The following is a 23,007-nucleotide window of genomic DNA, read 5'->3' on the forward strand; positions in this document are numbered from 1 at the left end:
AAATAGGATTATCACAAGTGCATCAGATGAGAAATTAACCATTTTGCTGCTAGATCTAACCTTTGCTGGCATGTAGCTTCTGTGGAAGTTGAAATATTTCAACATTTGAAATTAGTCACAATTGGGAGTTTGATGGACCTGCCTGGTTGAGTGCAGCTGTAACAATATTTGAGAATCTTGATACCATCCAGGACAAAGCAGTCTGCTTGTTTGGTACCACATTCATAAACATTCACTCCTTCCACCACTGACACTCGGAAGCAGCTGTAAGCACTGTGAACAAGATGCGCTGAAGTAATTCATCAAGGCTTATTGCATATCAGGACCAGGCCAGCAGGTTAATAGAAACACCACCACTTACAAGTTCCCCTCCAAGCCACCTACATCCAGATTTGGAAAAATATTGTTATTCATCACTGTTACTGGGTCAAAATCCTTGAAATCCTTCCTAATGGCATTGTAGTCTACCTACACCAAATGAAATACAACAGTTCAAGAAGATAGTTCTTGGCAATAAATGGTGACCCAGCCAGCTACATGCACATCTCCTGAATTAATAAAACAAAGCAAAATAGAAATACATTTCAGCAATATTCCTCAGAAGAATGTTAAAGACAGTTTAAAAAGTCAAAACTGTCTATAATTTCTGAACTTTTGGTTAGCCAATGTAACGCTCCCATAAAGGAATTCCAAACTCTTCACTCCAGCTTTTCATTTTAGACTCCATTAGCAACTTCTTGTGGCTTGTGATAGTTATGGTTCTTTCACCTGTTAATCTGTGCAACTTAATTCTCGATGGCTGGGCACCTACTATTTTGAGCCATTTCAAACAGTTGACCAAGACATTAATATTCACCTTGTGTCAAGTTTTACAGTCAGTTGTAAAGCCTGTAACTTCTGAAGTAATGGCCCAAGATCCTATCTCTTGACTCTTTACTCCTCCTAAACTATCTGTACCATTGTTTCTTTCATTAGTCTCAATTTCATAGTGTGTCTGATTATCAGAGATGTTTGTGCTTTCTTCCTTCAGTCACATATGTAGATTCGCAGAACTGGTTGAAGTGACCCTTTTTTTGCACTGGAAATATTTTTCTCCCCGTTGGGAAATCTTGCCTTCCATTGGCTTTTTAGCACCACAGCATGAACACGTTACAATGACTGCAGCATTTCCCACTCTTTGCTCCACCTTGGCATGCTTTTGAACTGCTAGAGCAATCACTTTTGGGTCTACCCAACTAGCACGTTCAGCCAAAGCCCTACTTTATTCATGGATGGTGATCCAATTTTTCTCCCTACATCCAGCCTTCGGAACTCAAGGTTATCTTCCATCTGCAAAAGATCTGACAACTTTATGTCTCACGCTCTGACAACAAAGCACATGAAAATATTTGCAATGCATCGTATACCACTCTGTAAGGAATGTTGCATTGGATTCCACTGGCCTTTGGGGTCTCTAATTGAATTGGACTTACTTAAATACCAAGCTCCCCTTTGCAACTGAAGTGCATATTGAAAGTTTCTAGGACAGCTTTAAAGCATTCGTTTCTTTTACCGCTGACTGAAGAGAATGTTGTCGCTAACAGATGTCACTATTTGTAAGAATATACTAACATGATGTTACAGTTCTTTGGCAAGCAAATCCAACGCTGTTTGATCATTCTGGCATTGTGTTTTCCACAACTCCCAATGGTGGCATCTCCGTGAACCTTCTGGGTTTTGGAATGGCTATAGAAGTGGTATTGACTTCTCAACTGGTACCATTCTTGTCACAGATTCTCACTGTGCCCCACAACTAGGTAATTCTTCAGATTCTTCCTTTAAAGAAGTCTCCTTCTGATTTGTCCCCAAACAATTCTGTTGGTGACATCAAGTTCTCTTTAAATTTGCATCATTTCTGATGCTCTGTAGCATGTAGTTTTATTTCACTTTGGGTATCCCCGTGGGTAACTTGTGTCCTGTTCTGCATCAGAAAGGATTGTCTCTGCCCAAAAATGACTAATGTCAGTCTCCAGTGGGTTTCTCCAAAGCCCCTTTATTTCCACTATTTTACATTATACACTTCTAGGGAAGTATAGGTTATTCATATAGATTATTCAATCTCTCTTGTCAGACTCTTACACATGACTGCTGTGTCATTTTTACATCATCACACTATTTCATTCATCTACAGGCCAAACTGAGAACAGATTCACAGCAAGAGTGAACCAGATACACTTTTACAGCACCCAGTAGATACATTATTATTATTAATAAGAATACATCTGATTCTAGATCTTTGAATCCATTGGATTAAACTCAGCAGCTGCCACAGTGTTAAGGCATGATTCTAGAGCACCTCACGAGGCCTCTAGATCACGAAATGAAAAAGTTACCAATATGCCACTGAAGCCCCTCGCACTCTGGCACCCTACTCTGATTGTAAATCCCACTGCTATTTGTGCAACTTCCCTTAGTGTCAAAGTCATTAAATCTTAGTCATGGAGTTGTACAGCACAGAAGCAGACCCTTCAGTCTAACTTGTCCATGCTGAGCAGATATCCTACAGAGAAAAACCAAAAGAACTGCAGATGCTGAAAATCAGGAACAAAAACAAAGTTGCTGGAAAATCTCAGCAGGTCTGGTGGCATCTATGAAGGAGAAAACAGAGTTAACATTTCATGTTCTGAGGAAGGGTCACCGGACCCAAAATATTAACTCTGTTTTCTCCTTCACAGAAGCTGCCAGACCTGCTGAGCTTATCCTACAAAGAAGTTGTGCTTACACTTGAGTATTCAATTGATTTCACTCATTGTATTGTAATTGATTCCATCATATTCAAGACCGTGCCATGGGAAAAGGCAATGTTTCTCCCCCTGTTTATTATCAATTGGACTCTGTGCAATGTTGTCCCACTGGTCAGAAACTGCTGCTAAACACAATTAAGTACAACAGGCTATTAGCCTTAATTGTAAAAGTTGAAATTATGAATGGCACTTGTATGAACTCATCAGTTGTTAATGACAGAGAAAGTCAACATTTGCTGATGCACTTTGGGAAGTAAAGACACATAGCTGAATTCTGGACACCCCGCACTGTACTCATCATGGTAAGCAAACACAATCACAGGATTGACTGCCACGAGGGGTCATTGTTTTAAGGTGTTAGGAGGAAGGTATAGAGGAGACGTCAGAGGGATGTTCTTCACCAAGAGAGTTGTGAGCGCATGGAATACTTTGCCAGTGGTACTCGTGGAAGCGAAGTCATTAGTGACATTTAAGTGGCTGCTGGACATGCACATGGACAGCAGTGAATTAAGGGGAATGTAGATTACGTTATTTTATTTTTGGAATAGGATTAATTCATGGCACAACATCGTGGGCCGAAGGGCCTGTACTGTGCTGTACTTTTCTATGTTCTATGTTCTAATTGCAGATGGAGTTTGTTCAACCCATCAAACATACACTGGCTCTTCAAATGAGTATTGTGACCTGGTGCCAACCTCCTGCCTGTTCCTCATATCCTTGAACATTATTTCTATACAAATAATCATCCAATACCTTTTTTAAGCCCCAGTTCAACCCGCCTCGGCAACATTTCCATGCGGTCTATTTCAAATCCTAATTATTCAGTGAGTGAAAAAGACTTTTATCAGCCACCCTTACTTCTTTTCAACATCATTTTAAATAGATACACGTTGGAGCAAGAGTTTGTAAGTTAAGCATATTTTTCTGTTGCAGAAGGGGGCAACATGTAGATGTGACACAGCCTTTTGCTCCTGTTTTCTGCGGAATATTATCAGATAAACCAATCAGTCACCTTGTACTGTTTGGTTGCCCAAGAAACTAGAAAGTTATTCTCTTTTTTAATCAAGTGGAATGTTTGCCTTTATACATGACTATGAACTGTATGTCTGCTTGATAATTATGCCCCTTCTGCAATGTATTAAATTTAACTTACAATTTCTTGCTCTAATGCGTACATATTGCATGCAATTGTCCAACAAAGACAAGAGAAATAACTCAGAGCAGTGCATGGCAGGAGAACCTAGACTTACCAATGCTATTTCTTTGATACATGATTAATTTGTAATAACTAATCTTGTTTTCCCTATGTTAAATTCTCTGACTTTCTGTTACATGGTGGTGTAAAATGTAATGGAGCAACAGGTAAATGAATCAATATATCAGATTCAAACAATTCTGCCAGAGGTGTAAAAGCCTTGAATTCTTCAAGGTCATCACAACTTCTTTAAGACCTGCACACAAGCTCCTGTGCAATCACCACGTGGTGTGTTATCCTTGAGATCCCCTTGTTATGTCTGGATTAAGTTGGTACCGATATGCACTTCAATATATTTCTGTACAGGCCTATGTCCTTGGCTGTGTGAAAAAGGAAGGACCTTGTTTTAACAGAGATCTAACTGGATTGACATCAATGTCTGTATGCTCAAACTGCACGGAGAAATTCTCAATAATTGTTGTCTATTTACTGTCAGTTGGCATTTTGAAAGGGATTTTATTGAAGGCTGGAGTCGTTACCTATTGCACTCATGATGCATTCAAACTGTTCAGGCAAATGGTTGCAGAAAACTCCACTTTAGGGATATACAGAACATAGAACATAGAACATTACAGCACAGTACAGGCCCTTTGGCCCTCGATGTTGTACTAACCTGTCATACCGATCTCAAGCCCATCTGACCTACACTATTCCATGTACGTCCATATGCTTGTCCAATGACTACTTAAATGTACCCAAAGTTTACTACCGTTGCAGGCAAAGCGTTCCATTCCCTTACTACTCTCTGAGTAAAGAAACTACCTCTGACATCTGTCCTATATCTTTCACCCCTCAATTTAAAGCTATGCACCCTCGTGCTCGCTGTCACCATTCTAGGAAAAAGGCTCTTCCTATCCACCCTATCTAACCCTCTGATTATTTTATATGTTTCAATTAAGTCACCTCTCAACCTTCTTCTCTCTAATGAAAACAGCCTCAAGTCCCTCAGCCTTTCCTTGTAAGACCTTCCCTCCAGACCAGGCAACATCCTAGTAAATCTCTTCTGCACCCTTTCCAAAGCTTCCACATCCTTCTTATAATGCGGTGACCAGAACTGTACACAATACTCCATGTGCGGCCGCACCAGAGTTTTGTACAGCTCCACCATAACCTCTTCGTTCCGGAACTTGATCCCTCTATTAATAAAAGCTAAAACACTGTACGCCTTCTTAACAGCCCTGTCAACCTGGGTGGCAACTTTCAAGGATCTGTATACATGGACACCGAGATCTCTCTGCTCATCTACACTGCTAAGAATCTTACCATTAGCCCTGTACTTTGCCTTCCGGTTACTCCTACCAAAGTGCATCACCTCACACTTGTCTGCATTAAACTCCATTTGCCACCTCTCAGCCCAGTTCTGCAGCTTATCTATGTCTCTCTGCAACCTACAGCATCCTTCGTCACTATCCACAACTCCACCGACCTTAGTGTCATCTGCAAATTTACGAACCCATCCTTCTACGCCCTCATCCAGGTCATTTATAAAAATGACAAACAGCAGTGGCCCTAACACCGACCCTTGTGGTACACCATATAACACCATATAACTGAAGCCCTTTAAGAACTATCAGCTCACACAATTTCAATGCAATGTGTTCAATTGACTTAAAATTCCATCCTCTGTATGAAGAGCCAGAGAGTATAATCCAGTGAAGAAATGTGTTAGAAGTTATCCCAAACCAAATTTGATATAATCAGTACATCAAGCATCCATCATTCTGACTGTATATCCTTTATATACTTGGATCCAAAAGGTCCATGAGTTGTTGGATTTTGTTCCCTGCTTCTAACACAAGCTTTTCAATGCTAATGAGTATTGGAAAAAATGATCATGCATTTTCCTAGTGATTAAACAAATAGAAAAATCTCATAAATTGAAATAAATGCGGTTGTTTGTAAGGTAATTTATTAACATGGCATCATAATGCTTGAATAGTTATTTCTTTGCATTTAACAGTGCCTAAAAAAGCTTGGAGAGTTAAACAATGTGGATATTTGAGAAAACTGCACTTGTGGCCAATATTGCCATTAGCTGGAGCAGTGCCTGTGCTCATCTATAACTAGAATATTACTTTTATCAGGTTCATCAGGGCATTGCAGAGGAATGGAGAAATCTAGGCAGAAAATATAACGTAAAGGGATTTTGATCAATTTTACTACTAAATATTCTCCATCCAGGTGCTTACAAGCTCACTTACAGAACACTTTAAAACTATAAAACAATATAATCCAAATTGGAAGTGACAACATATTTTACTTTCAGTATACTGAGAAGCAGTGGCCTGTGAAATATTACAAGAAATTAACAGAGAGAGAGAGAGAGAGAGAGAGAGAGAGAGAGAGTGAGAGGAGGTCCTTGTGGGCTTTGTGGTCTCTAAAGTGGATCGATCTCAAAGCCCAGATGAGATATCTTTCAGGCCATTGAGAGTGGCAACAGAGGAGCTATGAGCTGCTAGGGGCCAGGAAGGTTGCTAAAGTGCCCAATTATTTAAAAATTGAGGAAAGGAGAGACCAAGAAATTACAGGCCAGTCAATCTGACCTTGGGAAATTGTTGGAAAAATGTATTAGGGCTGGACTATAGATGCACTTTACGGGAGATAGATTTTTCTGGGATGGTCAACACAGTCCTGTTAAGGGAATGTCATGTTTGACAAAGTTGATCCATTTTTTGGGGAGGTTAACAAGTAGTGTTGCCAGAGAAATGGTCAATGTAGGCTTTAACAAGGCTTTTAAGTATGACCTTCAGAAAATGAGATGCCATGGCAAAATGGTATGTTGCTTCCAAATTTGCCAAAGAGGTAAGCAGCAAAAGATAACAGTCGTGGGATGTTTCTGACAGTGTGTTCCTGCAGGGCTCAGTGCTGTGTCCTAGCTCTTTGGGATGTAGATTAATTGACTTAAATGTAGGGGGCATGGTCAAGAAGTTCATAGATGACATAAAAATTGATGCACCAGTAAATATGCTGCAAGAGGATATCAACAGATTAGTCACATGGGCAGCACAGTGACCACTGGAATTCAACACAGAAAAGTGAGAGATAATGAATCTGGGGAGGACTAACAAGGCAAGGCTTAAACTAGGAATGGTAGGGCCCTGGAAAGTTCTGAGGATTAAAGGGACCTTGGTGTGCATATCTACATTTCCCTGAAAATAGCATATTAGATAGAAAAGGTGGTTTAGAAGGCATGTTATTAGCTGAGGCTTAGAATATAAGAGTGAGGAGACTTTGCCCAAACTGTATAAAATGCCACTTAGAACTCAAATGAAGTATTACATGTTGTTCTGATCAACACATTAAAGGAAGTCCAAAGTTTCACTAGAAAGGGTGCAGAGGAAATTTACCAGGATGCTGCCCAGGTTGGAGAAGTCTGAGCTATGAGAAAAGATTGGATAGGCTGAGGTTGTTTTCCTTGGAGCAGTGAAGCCCATTGGGAAACCTGTTAAAGCTGAATGAAACAATGACGAGCGTAGTTAGCATGGAAAGGAAGGCACTTTTTCCATTAATAGAAGGGTCAATAACCAAAGGTATGGATTTCAAGTAGAAGGGTGAAGGCTAAGTGGAGAGTTAAGGAGAATTTGTGGGTAGTGGGGAGTCTGAAATTCATTTCTTGAAAGAGACATTGAGCTCAAAACTTTTGGAACATTGAAACAATATTTAGCAATTCAGTTGCATTGCCAGAGATGTGAGCCAAAAGCTTGGAAATGTGATGAGTGTGGTTAGATCTTTGACAGTGAAGATATAATGGGCTGAATTCCTTCTGTCCCGTTAATGTCTTTGGGTTGATAATTGAACATTATTGACATTTTAGTTGTGTCATTACGAGAAAACTTTTAAGGCAGTTGGATGAAATCCAGACTTATGATGTTCCGGTAAAAAGATCCTTGTCTCAAATTCAGTAAATGCTACACAATGGAGTCAGTGCAGAGTGGAGCCAGTCTTTCTGGCAGTCAGTCAGTCAGCCACATGGATCGTTACTACACGCCATTGAAATGTTAAAGGGTGAATATTTGTTCTGCTGACATGCAAGAAATTAGGTGCTAAATTGTGCCGTACAAAACGTGTAACCTTATTATACTCTACTCTCTGTAAATGTTGACCTAAGGCTAAAAAGATGAGGAACTGTCTAGAACAGAGATTGAGAATTGAGGAACTATCTAACTGAGCAGCTGACCTTTGCTTCACTGTTGCTAGGCATATGACTATTGCTTCTCTGTTGTTGGGCGTATGACTATTGCTTCCCTGTTGTTGGGCATATGACTATTGCTTCTCTGTTGTTGGGCATATGACTATTGCTTCACTTTTGCTAGGCAGATGATGATGGGGATATAAAAAAGTTGTATCTTGCATATATGACTGACTGTGATGTAAAATCCTATATAAAGGGAAGACGGTTCCCTTATCAGGGGACAGCACTGTGCAATACACCACATATAGCATGGAATTTGTAGAGTGATCCTCATTTGTAAGCGCTTACTTAAATAAATGTTACTGCAAGTTGTCTGTCTGCTGCTGCCATACATTTGTTTCAAGTGTATATGTTAGGTGAAAAGAACTCAACAGGACACCATGAGGTGTGATATCAATAAGCATGGGATCCAGGCTATGTGTAAGTCTGAAATCTTGTAACGACATAAATACTTAGTGCTACCAATAAACTGCAAGATATATGATTCTCAAGAATTAATCTTTGTAATATATTTCTAGGATTAACATATAGAGAACACAAAGATCATATCACATTGGCAGCTGTGTTTGATCCACAAAAGCACATCATACTGTAATGCTTGACTTGTATGAGCCTGCAGTTACTGCTTTAAATCAAAAATACTTTCCTTGAAGACTTTTTGCCTGTAGTCACAATGGGTAGGAGAAAGCCATTGCGTGTTTGATTTGAATAAGCATTCAAGTATGTCAAAGATTATTAGTTTGGATGGTTTTAATTATCATCAAGAATGCTTACGCTATTGGCATGATGTCAGTGGGGCTGCACATGCGCAGATGGATCACGGTGGTCATGTTTAATAGCAGTGACCATTTTCTCTTTTAGAAAAACTCTCTGATTTGAGAATTCTAAACAAAAGCTCATCAGTACTTCAAGCAAGTTATGACATTTGGTTTTGTAACATATACCTGGTAGACTCCTTGGTATTTATTTTCTTATGTATGTTGGTCATATATATTAATGGCCAAAAGTATTTTTTCCTTTTAACTAAAAAGAATGTTTTATTTAATAATTGCTATTCCCATTTGGTAAATCATGACATCATCCAAATTCCAAAGAGCTGCTGGCAGTTTAAGTGAATTGGTAACAAAATGCTAGATAAACATAGAGAGTGGAAGTGTAAGGTTACTTACAACGGAGGAAAGAATTTAAAAAGCAGATTTTTTTAAAAGAAATGAAACTTGGAAATGTTGTTCAGAGAAATTTGGATGCATCTGTAGATAAAACACAGAAAGTTAGCATGCTGATGCAGTAGGCAACTAGGAAGGCAAAGGCATGCTGACAATGATTGCAAGACAATTGGAGTACAAAAGCAATTCTTGCCACAATTGAACAAGACAATGATGTTTGACAAATGTGATCCATTTTGTGAGGAGATAACCAGTAGTGTTGCTAAGGGGACTGCATATGATGTCGTCAATGTGGGCTTTAACAAGGCTTTTGATTAGGACCTTCAGAAAATGAGAGGCCATGGCAAAGTGATCTGTTGGATCCAAATTTGGCTAAGAGGCAAGAAGCAGAAGATAATGGTAAAAGAACACTGCGAGCAGCGTTAGTCTCTATATTTAAGGAACAATATACGTGCAGTACAATAGAAGTTCACTAGGTTAGTCCCTCCATTGAGAGTGTTGCCCTGATATAGCTGAGTAAACTGGGCCTGTATTCTCTCTTGTGCTTAGGAAAAGAGTTGATCTCATTGGAACATGCAAGATTCTGAAGGCACTTGCAGGGAGATTATTTCCTCTGACTGGGAAATTTAAAACACAGGGGCACAGCCTCATGAGAAGTCGTCAATCATTTAGGGATAAGATCAGGAGAAATTTCTTCGCCTAGAGGTTTGTGAATCTTTGGAATTCTCTCATTCAGAAGGTTATGGCTGTTAAATATTCAGCTAAGTGTGCAATAGTCAGATTTGTAGTCTCTGTGGAAATCCAGAGATATTGAGAGAGGACAAAAAAGTCGAATTGAAGCCCAAAATCAATCACAATCATATTGAAAGGAGCAGTAAAGATCATGAACTGTATGGTGTGCCTTTCCTGTGTTTTTCATTCTTGTGTTCTCAAGGAAGGTGAAGACTACACTCTGCAGTCTAGCTATTCAAATACTAACAATCTTTCAGGTAATCAAGCTAGAGTCAGGATGATTTTGGAACTTCACATTGGCATCTTATATGTGAAATGGTGGTGGTGTAGTGGTAATGTCACTGAATTAGCAATCCAGAATCCCAGGCCAATGTTCTGAGGACATAGGTTTGAAGCTAACCAAGGCAGGTGTGAAACTTGAATACAGAAGAAAATCTGCAACTCAATTGCAACTACTGTCAATTATCATAAAGGCCCATCTGGTTCACTATTTTTTAGTTGGGAAGAAAGTCTGCTGTCCTTACCCATTCTGGGCTACATGTGATTCACAGAGGTCTCCAACTTACTCTGCAATGTGGTTGGCTCTTGACTGCCCTCTGGGCATTTAGAGATGAGCAATATGTGCTAGCCTCGCCAGTGATGCCCACAATCTGTGAATGAATAAAAGAAAACATCATGTCTGGACCCATCACCATCTTCTGAAAGACACTCTCTCTTTCTGTCTCTCTGTCTCACTTGTTATTCCTAATTACTTGGTACTGGTGTATCACTGCCTGGCAGAGGTTATATAATTAGGTGGTGCCAGCGGACTATAGGACAGTTAATGAGCTTGTACTTTTCCAGAAAGGTGACAGATATAAACCAGGGAATTACAGCCCAGTGAGTCTCACATCAATGGTAGGGAAAGGATTGGAGAAAATTCTGAAGGATAGAATTAATCTTCACATGGAGGGGTGAGATCTGTTCAGGGATAGACAGCATGGCTTTGTCAGAAGGAGGTCATGCCTAACAAATTTGATTTTTGAAGAGGTGACCAGGTCTGTCAAAAAAGTTGGTGCAGTTGCCATGGATTTCAGCAAAGACTTTGACAAAGCCCCACATGGCAGTGTGATAAAGAAGGTAAAAGCACATGGGATCCTGGATAACTTGGCAAGTTGACTTAGTATTAAGAGGCACCGTGGTGTAGAAGGCTGTTTGTGTGACTGGAGCCTGGTGTCTGGGGGTGCCCACAGAGATCAGTGCTGTGTCCTTCACTGTTCGTGTGTACGATACAGAAGGAAGTGTTTGAGGGATGGATGATAGGGTCATTTGTAAATTACACAAAGATTTGGCTGGATGGTTGACTCTGTCCATGACCCACAGCCTGGGCCTGTTAATGGCTACTTTAGCCAGGCCCAGGAGCAGACCTTCGACAAGATGTTTCAAGCTGCCCAATTCCTTCCGGACCGGATGTGCAAGGGTTGGGAGCTTGGAGCTGAAATACAAACAAAAGAACAATAACACATTACTTAAATTGGCAAACAGGAGATGATTCCTTCCACAGCCTGTATTAAATGTAGTTCAAGGATAAACGATTAGGCTTAGAGTCCGTGAACCACCTTAAGCTCTGATTGTGTGGGACTGCTGTACACGACAGCCCAGGTCCCCAGTGGAAAGTAGGAGGATTCCCAAATAGAAAGATCTCCATTGGGGATCCCCATCACTATCAAGGCCACCATTGATAAGTTTTGGAGCAAAGTGCATGTAAGGCAAGACACAAAGAGGATTCTTAAAGGGCATGACAGAGCAAGAGCTGACAGGATCCTTTCCTTCATGGGGGAGTCTAGGACCGAAAGACATAATCTCAGAATTAAGGGGTGCCAATTTAAGACTGACATGAGGAGGAATTTCTTCTTTCAGAGGGTTGTGAGACAACAGAAGAATGAACCAATGTATAGATTCAATCAACTCCACCAACGATACAAAAACTATGAATTCTTCAAGGTTGACATAACTTCAGTTGTGTGCATAAGAACTGCACACAACTCCTGTGCAATCACCATGTGGTGTGTTATCCATGGAGTGCCCTTGTTATATCTGGATTAAGGTGGTACTGGTGCACATCTCATTATATTTCTCTATACAGGCTCATTCCCCAAACTATGTTAAAACATCATGGGCTTCATTTTAAGAGAGGTCTAGCTAGATTATCATCAACATATCTATGCTCATATTGCAAGAAGAAATTCTCAGACAATTGTGTTCTATTTACTGCCAGCTGTCATTTTGCGGGAGATTTTATTGAAAAAAGAGTCAGTATCTATCACATTCATGTTGCTTTCAATTGTAGAAAACTCCCCTTTAAGGATATATCCATAGCACTTTAAGAACTATCAGATCATGCAGTTTTGCAGCTTGTGGTTAAATCAGCTTCTATATCCAGCTCTGGGTGGAATGTTTCTCTCCCCGAACAAACATAGGGCAAGAACAAAAACAGCAGATTCTCAACATCGATAAAAATTCAGCCACCTCTACAGGCTCTGCACACTCCACTTTGGAGCGGATGAACACTTACAACTTGCATGTTCCTGCCAGGTCACTTGGCACACGGGCATTGGCAAACATTATATGCACCTTTTCAGCATGCTGACGTAGACACTTATTACATTAAGCTTAATTTCTTAGTAATCACCGGTTTTCATGCTTAATTAGAGACCAACAACGTCTGTGTTATTTTTTAAGCACATAAGGCTTTCAGCATTAGGAGCCAGGCTGTTACCTGTATAGCTTAGCTTGCTTTTTACAATAGGGTAGGCAGGCAGCTTGTGGTAATCACTGAAAAGTCAATGAATCACTTCGGCAGCAGCAGACACGCCACTGTATGGCACTGTGCTAAGACAACATCAAAGCTGCAGCATTTGTTAGCATCTTACATGCCAAACACCACCAGATGCAAATTCCCCTCCAAGCCACTCAGAATCCTGAGTTGGAAATGTATCATTGTTCCTTTACTGTCACTGGGTAAAGATCTTGGAATTCTTTCCCTAATGGCATTGTGGCTCAACCTGAAGCACACGGACTGCAGTGGTTCAAGAAGGCAGCTCGCTACCAACTTCTCAAGGGATGGGCAATAAACGCTGGCTCAGCCAACGACGCCCATACACCATGAGTAGATTAATAAAAAAGACACTGCATGTGCATCAAGCAAATGGTGATTTTAAAGCACACACACAGTTCCGAGGAAGGGTCACTGGATCCAAAATGTTAACTTTTTTTTCCTTCACAGATGCTGCCAGACCTGCTGGGCTTTTCCAACAACTTCTGTTTTTGTTCCTAACTTTCAGAATTTGCAGTTCTTTTGGTTTTTATTTGGTGTTATTAAAGCCTTCAGAATAGCGAAGGGGGCCTACAGTCAATCTGGAGGTTCAACCAGAGCCAGTGAAGGGGCTTGTCTGACACTTAGTCCTATGCGAGTCCAGAGTTCAGAGTTCTTGCAGTCTGTGAGCTGGGCCACAATAAGTCCTGAAAGTCGAGTGCAAACTGACTGCAGACAACAGCTAGGTCAGTGGGTTATTGTTGATACATCAGTCTATGGTCAGTTGGGACTGTCCTGCTAAGTCAGTCCAGTGGGATGGTTTGAAGAATGAGAACGAAAATGAGTTAGTTGTGGGATTTTGGTCAATTATTATCTTATGCTTGTCAGGCTTATCATTCCTCTCATGTGGCATCTGAAGTAGTGCATAGCTGGGCTTTAGATATAATGTCAGAGGTGGTGAAACCAGATGGTCTCGGTAGTAATGAGGACATCCACCTTACGCGTCATGAGAGTCCCTCAGCAATGTGCCCTAACTCTCAATTGCATAGTTAATGAGAAGAAAAGCAGAAGACTGCTTGAGTAATTCCCCTAGGCCATGACAGAGCAAATGGGATGAATTTCACTGCCCAACACACTTTAATTGCAGAGATAACAAAGCGTGGAGCTGGATGAACACAGTAGGCCAAGAAGCATCTTAGGGTCTAGGCCCGAAATGTCAGCTTTTGTGCTCCTAAGATGCTGCTTGGCCTGCTGTGTTCATCCAGCCTCACACTTTGTTATCTTGGATTCTCCAGCATCTGCAGTTCCCATTATCTCTGATCACACTTTAATTGCAAGTAGGCAAATTCCACCCTCTATGTGAGACCTGGAGTCTCTATTTCAATGAAGGAATGCATCCTGAGTTAAGTTTAGTTTGCGATTATGTTTGGCATGGACTGTTTGGACCGAAGGGTCTGTTTCCATACTGTATGACTCTTTGATTCTTTGATTCTATAACATCATCTCCAATCTGGTGGAATCATAAAATTGATCATCTACTCCACAGTTTTGGCTCTATTTTTTTTAACATGTGAATTTCAAAACTCAGGAGTTGTTCAATATGTTATTTCTTCCTGTTTCTAATGTAACATTTCAATGCTTAAGACAAGAGGCAAAGAAAGGATTGCGTATTACGTTTCATTGATTAACTGAGCAAGGTAAAGAGCTCAAGAATTAAGTAATATGGAAATTTGTAGAAAGCACATTATAGTAGTGTCACAAAGCTCAAAATTGTTGTTGAGTGCTTTAAATAGCTTTAAAAATCTTCGAGATCACTACCTTAAAGCAATAAACATGTTGAAAGCATTTGTACAAAAACCCATCGACATCACCAGCAGGTTACGAAAACAGTTGATTGTGTAACATTTACCCAGTTGCTTTTCAGCTGCCTTAATGAACCACTGCAGTCCATTTAGTGTAGGAACACACACACTGCCATTAGGGAGGGAATACCAGGATTTTGACCCATCGACACTGGAGGAATGGCAATATATTTCCAAGTGAAGATAGAGAGTGGCTTGGGAGGAACTTGCATGTGGTGGTGTTTCCATATATCTGCTGCCCTCATCCTTCTAAATGGCAGTGGTCAAGAATCATAGAATTCCTACAGTGTGGAAGAAAACCATTCAGCCCATCAAGTCCACAGTGACCATATGAAAAGCATCCCACCCAAACACACCCACCTACTCTATCCCTGCATTTCTCATGAATAATCCACCTACCCTGCACATCCCTGGACTCTATAGGGCCTTTTTAACATGCCCAAACCATCTAATTGCACATCTTTGGACAGTGGAAGGAAGGCGGAACATCTGGGGAAACCCACACAGACACAGGGAGAATGTACAAACACCTACAGACAGTTGCCTGAAGCTGGAATCAAATCCAGGCCCCTGGCACTGTGAGGCAGTAGTGCTAACTACTGAGCCAGCGTGCCGCCCTAGTTTGGAGTTTGAAAGTCTCTGTGTAAGGAGATTTGGTGAATTTCTTCAATGCACCTCAGTAGTTAGCACTGCTGCCTCACAGTGCCAGGGACCTGGGTTCGATTCCAGCCTCAGGCGACTGTCTGTGTGGAGTTTGCACATTCTCCCCGTGTCTGCGTGGGTTTCCCCCTGGTGCTCTGGTTTCCTCCCACAGTCCAAAGATGGGCAGGCTAGGTAGACTGGCCATGCTAAATTGCCCATAGTACCCAGGGACGTTTAGGTTATGTGGGTTAGACATGGGGAGTCAGGGGTAGGATGATGAGCCTGGGTGGGATGCTGTTCGGAGGGGCGGTGTGGACGCGTTGGGCTGAATGTCCTGTTTGTACACTGTAGGGATTCTATGATTCTGTGATTGTACACACTGCTGCTGCTGAGCATCAGTGATAAAGGGGCTTCACTGAACCTGTATTAAGTATTGTTTACCATGTCACCACATAGATAATGTTCAGATACGTTTCACATAGCAGGTTATGTTATCCATGTAAAATTATCCATAGCATCACAGTTAAAAATGCTGGCATTATTGAGCATTGGTAATATTCCGCTTCATGTTGAAAGTTCTGCCAATACATTCCTATGGTGACATCAACCCTTCATAAACCTTGCTTGTTTGTTCTCTTTTTACCCCTTTTTATCAGCAATTTAAGCCAATCTAGAATTTCCATCCCATTAAAGTTGCTATCCATCAGCATTTTGGAATCAGAGGTAGTAGGAACTGCAGATGCTGGAGAATCTGAGATAACAAGGTGTAGAGCTGGATGAACACAGCAGGCCAAACAGTATCAGAGGAGCAGGGAGGCTGACGTTTTGGGCCTAGACCCTTCACAAGAACACTATCAGTGTTCACAAGAAGGATCTAGGCCCGAAACCCCAGCCTTCCTGCTCCTCTGATACTGCTTGGCCTGCTGTGTTCATCCAGCTCTACACCTTGTTATCTCAGCATCTTTGACATTGGTTTGGATGATATTATACAATACACGTCTCAAGTGAATATTTTGAAAAGTGGAAGTAACATTAAATTATCTTTCAGATGCTGGCCAACTATATATTACAAACATGATGTAACATAATAAATTTAATTGCACATTATGTCTCAAACTATGTTGGAAGACTCAAGGGTATGTCCACTAAAGTACAACCTATTCTGGAAATGGGATCCAGTGTATTGAATAAATGGGAGCTTTGGGAATTGTTTGGATTTTGCAACTGTGGCCAGATCTGGACTTCATCAGTCCTGGGTCCAAATTTCAAGAGAGCATACATTCCTCATGTCGTCTGCATATTCCTTGCAAATTCGCAAATTTTGGATTGAGCTACTGGGAGCTTACATCATTACGAGTATGAAATCATTTGAGGCTCCCTCTGCGTGAAAGGGACAAGAGATGGAAGAAGTTGGAGTATATATTTCATAATTCTACTTTTTTGTAGGAACTATTACAATGTAGAGATTCCAGAGAATAAGAAAATGCCACTGAGTGATGTTGGTAACATATTCACAGCTAGTCAGGCCTCACTGCAGAGGGTATTCGCCTTGAGCAGAAATATGTTAGTCTCTGGAGTGAATCACTGCTCTGGGAATACTTCAAAGCTGATTGTCAGAATCAAGAAAGAATGAAAGTGTAATGCAATCAAACAGTATGTTAAGACTGAGTAGTGATTTATTTATTTGTTATTTCCATATTCATTATTTTTGTTTATAATTCAGTGCAGAGCATTGAGCATTAGCCCCAGCAAAGTAGCCAATAGTATATCTTGGTTTGTAAAGGTTCATCTATTCATTGGCGATATCACTGGACCAGCAATCGTGAGGCCCAGATTAACATTGCAGAGACATGTGCTCATGTCCACAAAAGTAGTAGATGTTTTTTCCTTTAAACCTGGAATTGAAAACTAGTATTTGTAATGGTCACCATTAAACAATTATTGTTGATTATAAAAATGTGTCTGGTTCACTAATGGCGTTCAGGGGATGGAATTTACCATCCTTACTGGATCTGACCTACATGTGACTCCAGATCTTTGGCAAAATAGTTGGTTCTTAACACTTCTCAAGGGCAATTATAGATGGACAACGAATGCTGGCTTTAGCAGTGATGCCTGCAGCCTAAGAGCAAACAAAAACAATTGCAGCTTGATGACAGCTGTTGCACTGAGAAATCATGCGATGGATTAACATCAACTCAAAATTACAAATTAGAATCTGGTTTCATTGACAATATAAATGTCAAAAAACTAAACGGCCTTAGCCAAGCCCACACGGTTGTTTCCCATGTCAAAAATGGAATAATATTCTCGAATGAAAACATCTCCCAGAATCCAGAGGCTTCCACCAGTAACGCCAAATCCGCTGGAGCAGCTTTGTTGGTTATTGAAATTTTGCTGGAAGGAAAACAGGAACAGTTAGGGCTGGGTCATACCTTTAACACCTTTAGCCATTGTAGATTAATCCCTAAAAATATGTTATGTTTTATCCTTTTGAAACTTTACGGGTAGTCTCGCAATTAATTGTTGTGCAATAACATACCTGCAAAGCGTAGGCCTGTGCGGGAAGAGGGTAATCCACTCCATTGATTGTGAAGACCACATTGGGCATGTTGTTCAGATTGTTACAGTTTATGGTGTACTGTAAGGAAATAGAGGCAGTGTTCAGTCATTTTGCCAGTGTAAGGATTTAGGATAGCTCAGCTAGAGTGCAACTAATTAACCATTGCTGAAACTAATGTGAGATGCAATTGGAACACACAGGCAGGCTGAAAAGAGACTCATTGCCTGTGGGACAGGCTATGTTCAAGCTATGGTAGCATTGCTAGAGTCCATACTGTTCATGATGGGAGATTAACTTATCGTAATAATATTTTAGCATCAAGGATAGATGGTTAGATTTTCCCTTGCTGGAGATGGTCGTTGCCTGGCACATATGTGGTGTGCATTTTGCTTACCACTTATCAGCCAAGCATGAAGCCAAAATCTTGCCATGGATAGCCACAGAGGAGCTGAGATAATTGACCTCCAACAGTCATAACCATTTTTATTTGTGCTTGGTACAACTTCACCTTGTTTAGTAACATCACACTATAATCATGGAGCCCCCACAGTGCAGAGAGAGGCCATTTGGCTCATTAAGTCTACATTGGCCTTCCAAAGAGCATCCCACACCCATTCACCTCCAACCTTTCCCCTCTAATGCTGCATCTACCACGGCGAGCCCATCTAGCCTGCACATCCCTGGATACAATGGGACATTTTGGGATGGCCAATCCACCTAACCTGCACACCTTTGGACCATGGGAGGAAACTGGAGCACCCAGAGGATACCCAAGCAGACACAGGGAGGATATGCAAACTTCACACAGACAGTCACCTAAGGCTGGAATCAAACCCGAGTCTCTGTCACTGTGAGGCAACAGTGCCAACTACTGTGCCACTGTGCTGCCCACTAAATTGTTTCTAAATGTTGATCTAAATTTCAGAGTGAGGTGTTGCATTTTGGAAGATGTAACAAGACAAGGGATTACTCAATGAATGACAGGTCACTCAGAAACACAAATAAACAGAGGGATCTTGGGGATATTGATGCACAGATCCCTAAAGGTGGCAGGATAGGTTAATAAGTGGTTAAGATCATAGCAATATAAGGACAGGAGTTAGCCATTCAATCCCCCAAGCCTATTCCACCATTAAATGCTATCAAGGCTGACTTGTGACCTAATTCTATATGCCTGCCTTTGGCTCATATCACTTAATAACTTTGCTTAACAATCATATATTTATCTCAAATTTAAAATTAACTACTGATTCAGGATCCACTGCCATTTATGAAAGAAATTTCCAAACATTTGCTGCCATTTCTTCAGCCTGAGAGTGGTTAATCTTATGGTTGCAGACAGCTGGTGGCCAAGTCATTGAGTGTATTTAAGACAGAGGCAGACAGATTCCTGATTAGTAACAGGATCAATGGTTATGGGGAGAAAGACAAGAGAATGGGGTTGAGAAAAGTATCAGCCATGCTCAAGTGGCGGAGCAGACTTGATGGGTCGAATGGCCTAATTATGCGTATATATCTTATGGTCTTTGTGAGCGGAATTGCTTTCTCATATCTCTCCAGAACATTCTGATCCTACTTCTCAGATGTGCCTCTAGTTCTAGAATCTCCAACCAGTGGAAATAGTTTATCTAACCTGTCTTTTTATGTTAATATCTTGAAGACCTTGATCAGATCATCCCTTAGTGTTCCAAATTCTAGAGAAAACAGAACTAATTTGTATATTCTCTCCTCATAACTTAACCCCTGACGTCCAAACGTCTTTCTTGTAAACCATCGATACATTCCTTCCAAGCCAATACATCCTTCATAAGGTGCAGTGCCCAGAGAGTGATGGGAATCTGGAATGCACTGCCTGGGAGAGCAGTTGAGATCAGAACCTTCACAGCCTTTAAAATGCACTGAGATAAGCATTCAATGTCATAAGATTCAAGGCTATTGGTCGAGTACCAGAAAGTGGGATGAGTGTAGATTCGGAGTAGTAGTTTTGATTTATGTTTGTAGTGCACTTTTGGAGCCTCATATATGTGGAATTTACTTTAACATGTGCAGCTGCTGAAAAAATTGAGGCTGAGGGCATATATAAGAATTTGTAATGTTGAAACGAGTACCATAAACTGTGGCATTTAAGTTGATTCATTGCATAAGATGATGCAATTTTTAACCGTCAATATCATGTTTGTTGACATATTCAGAATGTAATTTGTCCCCCTGTTCAGCCACAACATACTATACTTACATTTTTAGTCCATCATAATTATTTCACGCCAAAAATACATGTTTTACTTATCTGTACATTATTAGCCAGCGCAAAGACTCAAGCAGCCAATGTGGGTTGTGCTGCAAAGATGCTCAGGACTTTCAGACACACCTACTCTTTACAATTGGAAACTAATGGCATGTTTAATAGTATCTACCTACAGCACATCTTTACATTCAGCAGTTAAGTCAACCACTATTTTTAGGATGAATTTTTAAGGCCCTAAAGGCTGACTTGTATGTCAAGATCTATGGTTTATCTATTTTCACTTTACAATAGGCAAAATGATCCACTGGAGGCTTCAATGTGAATAAATAACTAAGGCACATGCGGACACTCCTACAATGCATTCTATAGTGTTTACCTGGCCATAGTAAGTTGGAGTAGCTCCAATGGACTGCTGAATGTTGTTGATGGGAGTGCTGGGACCAACAAGAAGAGAAGTGCCAGTATCAACAATGGCAGGACAACCTCCACTGCAGGCCACAACCTGACCATTGATTGTCACCCTGAGGGAGAGGAATGAATCAAGAGTTAGTCAAAGAGCTAAAATAGCTACACAATTTGAGTAAGTCTTACAAAGTTGAATTTTCAGGTTAGCTGAGAAATAATGCATCCAGGAAATGTCAATGAGATCAGACAAAATAGCCTAAGCATTTATTTCTTCTTTTCTTTGAATTCAAATGTTTCAATATATTTTATTAAACTATTGTTTAATATTCAGTAGAGAAATAGAAAATATCAAGTTTCACATCCCACTGGCATGAACAGCAGTGGGTCTAAAGATGCCTGGAATTGGTTCTCCAGCCCCTGCTCGGGGATAGGCTGATTATTCATGGGCAGAGCTATCATGTAGTTGAAAGTGATTTGTAATGGCACCCACAGTTCCACAATGTAGAGGCATGGTTTTGGAAGTAAAATTGGATAAGTTCTCCCAACCAAATCAATGAGTCAACAAAACAGTCCCAGTGTATTGAGTCCCAAGCTGCTTGTGTCCTTGTCTGAACTGGAGTTAAACATCAAGTAAAGTATACTTTCCAATATTCATTGAAGGTAAATATTGACTGAAAAATGGAAAGGCTGCAAATAAGATTTCTGCTATAATAAGAATGACACAACTGTTTCTTTGCTCCAAGTTTAATGAAAAGCTGTTTCATTAGGATTTTGTCTCAATAAGAACTGATCTTTTTTCAGGTTGATTTATTGAAAGTCACTTTCAGAAGTATTCCTGATCTAATGATGAATCTAATGATGACCATGAATGCCAATAGTTGGAAAAACCCATCTGGTTCACTAATATCCTTTAGGGAGGGAAATTGCCTTCCTTACCTGATCTGGCCTACATGTGACTCCAGACTCACAGCAACGTGATTGACTCTGAACTACCATCTGAGCAACTAGGGATGGGTAATAAATGTTGCCTGCTCAGTGATGCCCTCATCCTGTGAATGAAAAATGATGGGAATCACTTACTTGTCGATGAGGATTTGCCAGTAGGCATCATATGTAACAGGAACCCAGTTAATTTGACCAGTGTAGTGACTTGAATCAACTCCGCCAAATACAACTTCACTTCCAGACACACCACCCTCTCTGTAAGAGAGCAAAAGATATAAGGAAAGGTCAGAGACAAAGAAATAATGCTGTTAACACTGTCATAAATCTGCTTTTGAGGCTTAACATTTGCCTGCCTATTCAATATTGTACCTAAATCTTTACGCCTACAATTCATCTACAAAAAAATCATTGATTGCAACATTGCTAGAAATACTTCAGGAAACTCAAAACATCCAATAAGAAGCTATCTGTTCACATTGATTAATTATGCACTTTAAATGAATTACAAGGGATACAATCAGGGCTCTCTTAGATTCTATTGTCTTCAATTCTGAATTGGCAGCTTGCCTCATGAGTAGCCTGGTGACTCTGTGGTTAACACTGCTGCCTCACAGAGCCACAGACCTGGGTTCAATCCCATGCCCACAGCACTGGAAAGTCATCACCCAACACCCGCACTGCTCCTCGAATCTTCCATGCCAATTCTCTTCTCCAATATTTGGCCGCCATAGAATACTACCACCTGCAAGTTTCCTCCAAACCAAGCATCAACCTGACATGGAAATATATCACTATTCCTTCACTGTCACTCAATAATATCCTGGAACCCACTCCTAACAGCACCTATTCCACATGGCCATCCGTGGTTTAAAAAGGCAGCTCAACATTAGCTTCACAATTTCGGTTGAAACACTGGCCAAGCCAGAAATGTCCACAACCCATGAATTACAAAAACGAACAGCTTGTATCATGCTATCAAGTTCTGCTTTTGGCTTGAACCCATCATTTTGTGGCATGGGCAAGATTAGCACCAACTGAAGCTAGCTGACATTTTTTTTAGGTGAAAGCAGAAACATGAACTGGGAGAAATAAAGTGCAAAAATAAATGCATAACAGATGTTTACCTGCTCAGGTAGACAGAGAAGAGAGGCTCATCCACTAGTTGCTGAGAGATCATGTTCGCAAATACAGTTGTAGCCCCTGATGCTGCAAGAGATGGGTAGCCCAAACCCAAAATTCCATCAAATTTAGCGTAGGTAAAGAAACTGCCAGGTTCGGTTATACTTAACCCAAATTCTTGACTGTGGATAGCAATGTTTGAGACCTAGAAAAATCAGATCGAGTCACAAGCCCATGAATTATTAGTGTTATTTTATAGCATTAACTTAAAATTCAAGAGACCCTCTCCTATATCTTCATTACT

The 23,007-nt window shown here is 40.6% G+C and overlaps 1 protein-coding gene across 2 annotated transcripts in view; it reads right to left on the reverse strand.

Annotated features, from left to right (window-relative positions):
* Positions 1-23,007, reverse strand: part of LOC125462761 (pepsin A-like) — a 37,314-nt gene that overhangs the window by 9,317 nt on the left and 4,990 nt on the right. Inside the window, exons 5-9 of one of the 2 annotated variants that reach the window (XM_048553101.2) lie at positions 22,709-22,908; positions 21,720-21,839; positions 20,611-20,755; positions 17,969-18,067; positions 17,085-17,823 (exon numbers count right to left, since the gene is read on the reverse strand). The exons of the other annotated variant lie outside the window; for it this stretch is intronic. Coding sequence (XP_048409058.1) covers positions 17,677-17,823; positions 17,969-18,067; positions 20,611-20,755; positions 21,720-21,839; positions 22,709-22,908 — 711 coding nt within the window. The 3' untranslated portion in view covers positions 17,085-17,676. Of the gene's footprint in view, positions 1-17,084; positions 17,824-17,968; positions 18,068-20,610; positions 20,756-21,719; positions 21,840-22,708; positions 22,909-23,007 lie in introns of those variants that run through there. 2 annotated transcript variants of the gene reach the window in all.

This window comes from Stegostoma tigrinum, chromosome 21 (assembly GCF_030684315.1).
Source record: "Stegostoma tigrinum isolate sSteTig4 chromosome 21, sSteTig4.hap1, whole genome shotgun sequence".
In the NCBI taxonomy this organism is placed as follows: domain Eukaryota; kingdom Metazoa; phylum Chordata; class Chondrichthyes; order Orectolobiformes; family Stegostomatidae; genus Stegostoma; species Stegostoma tigrinum.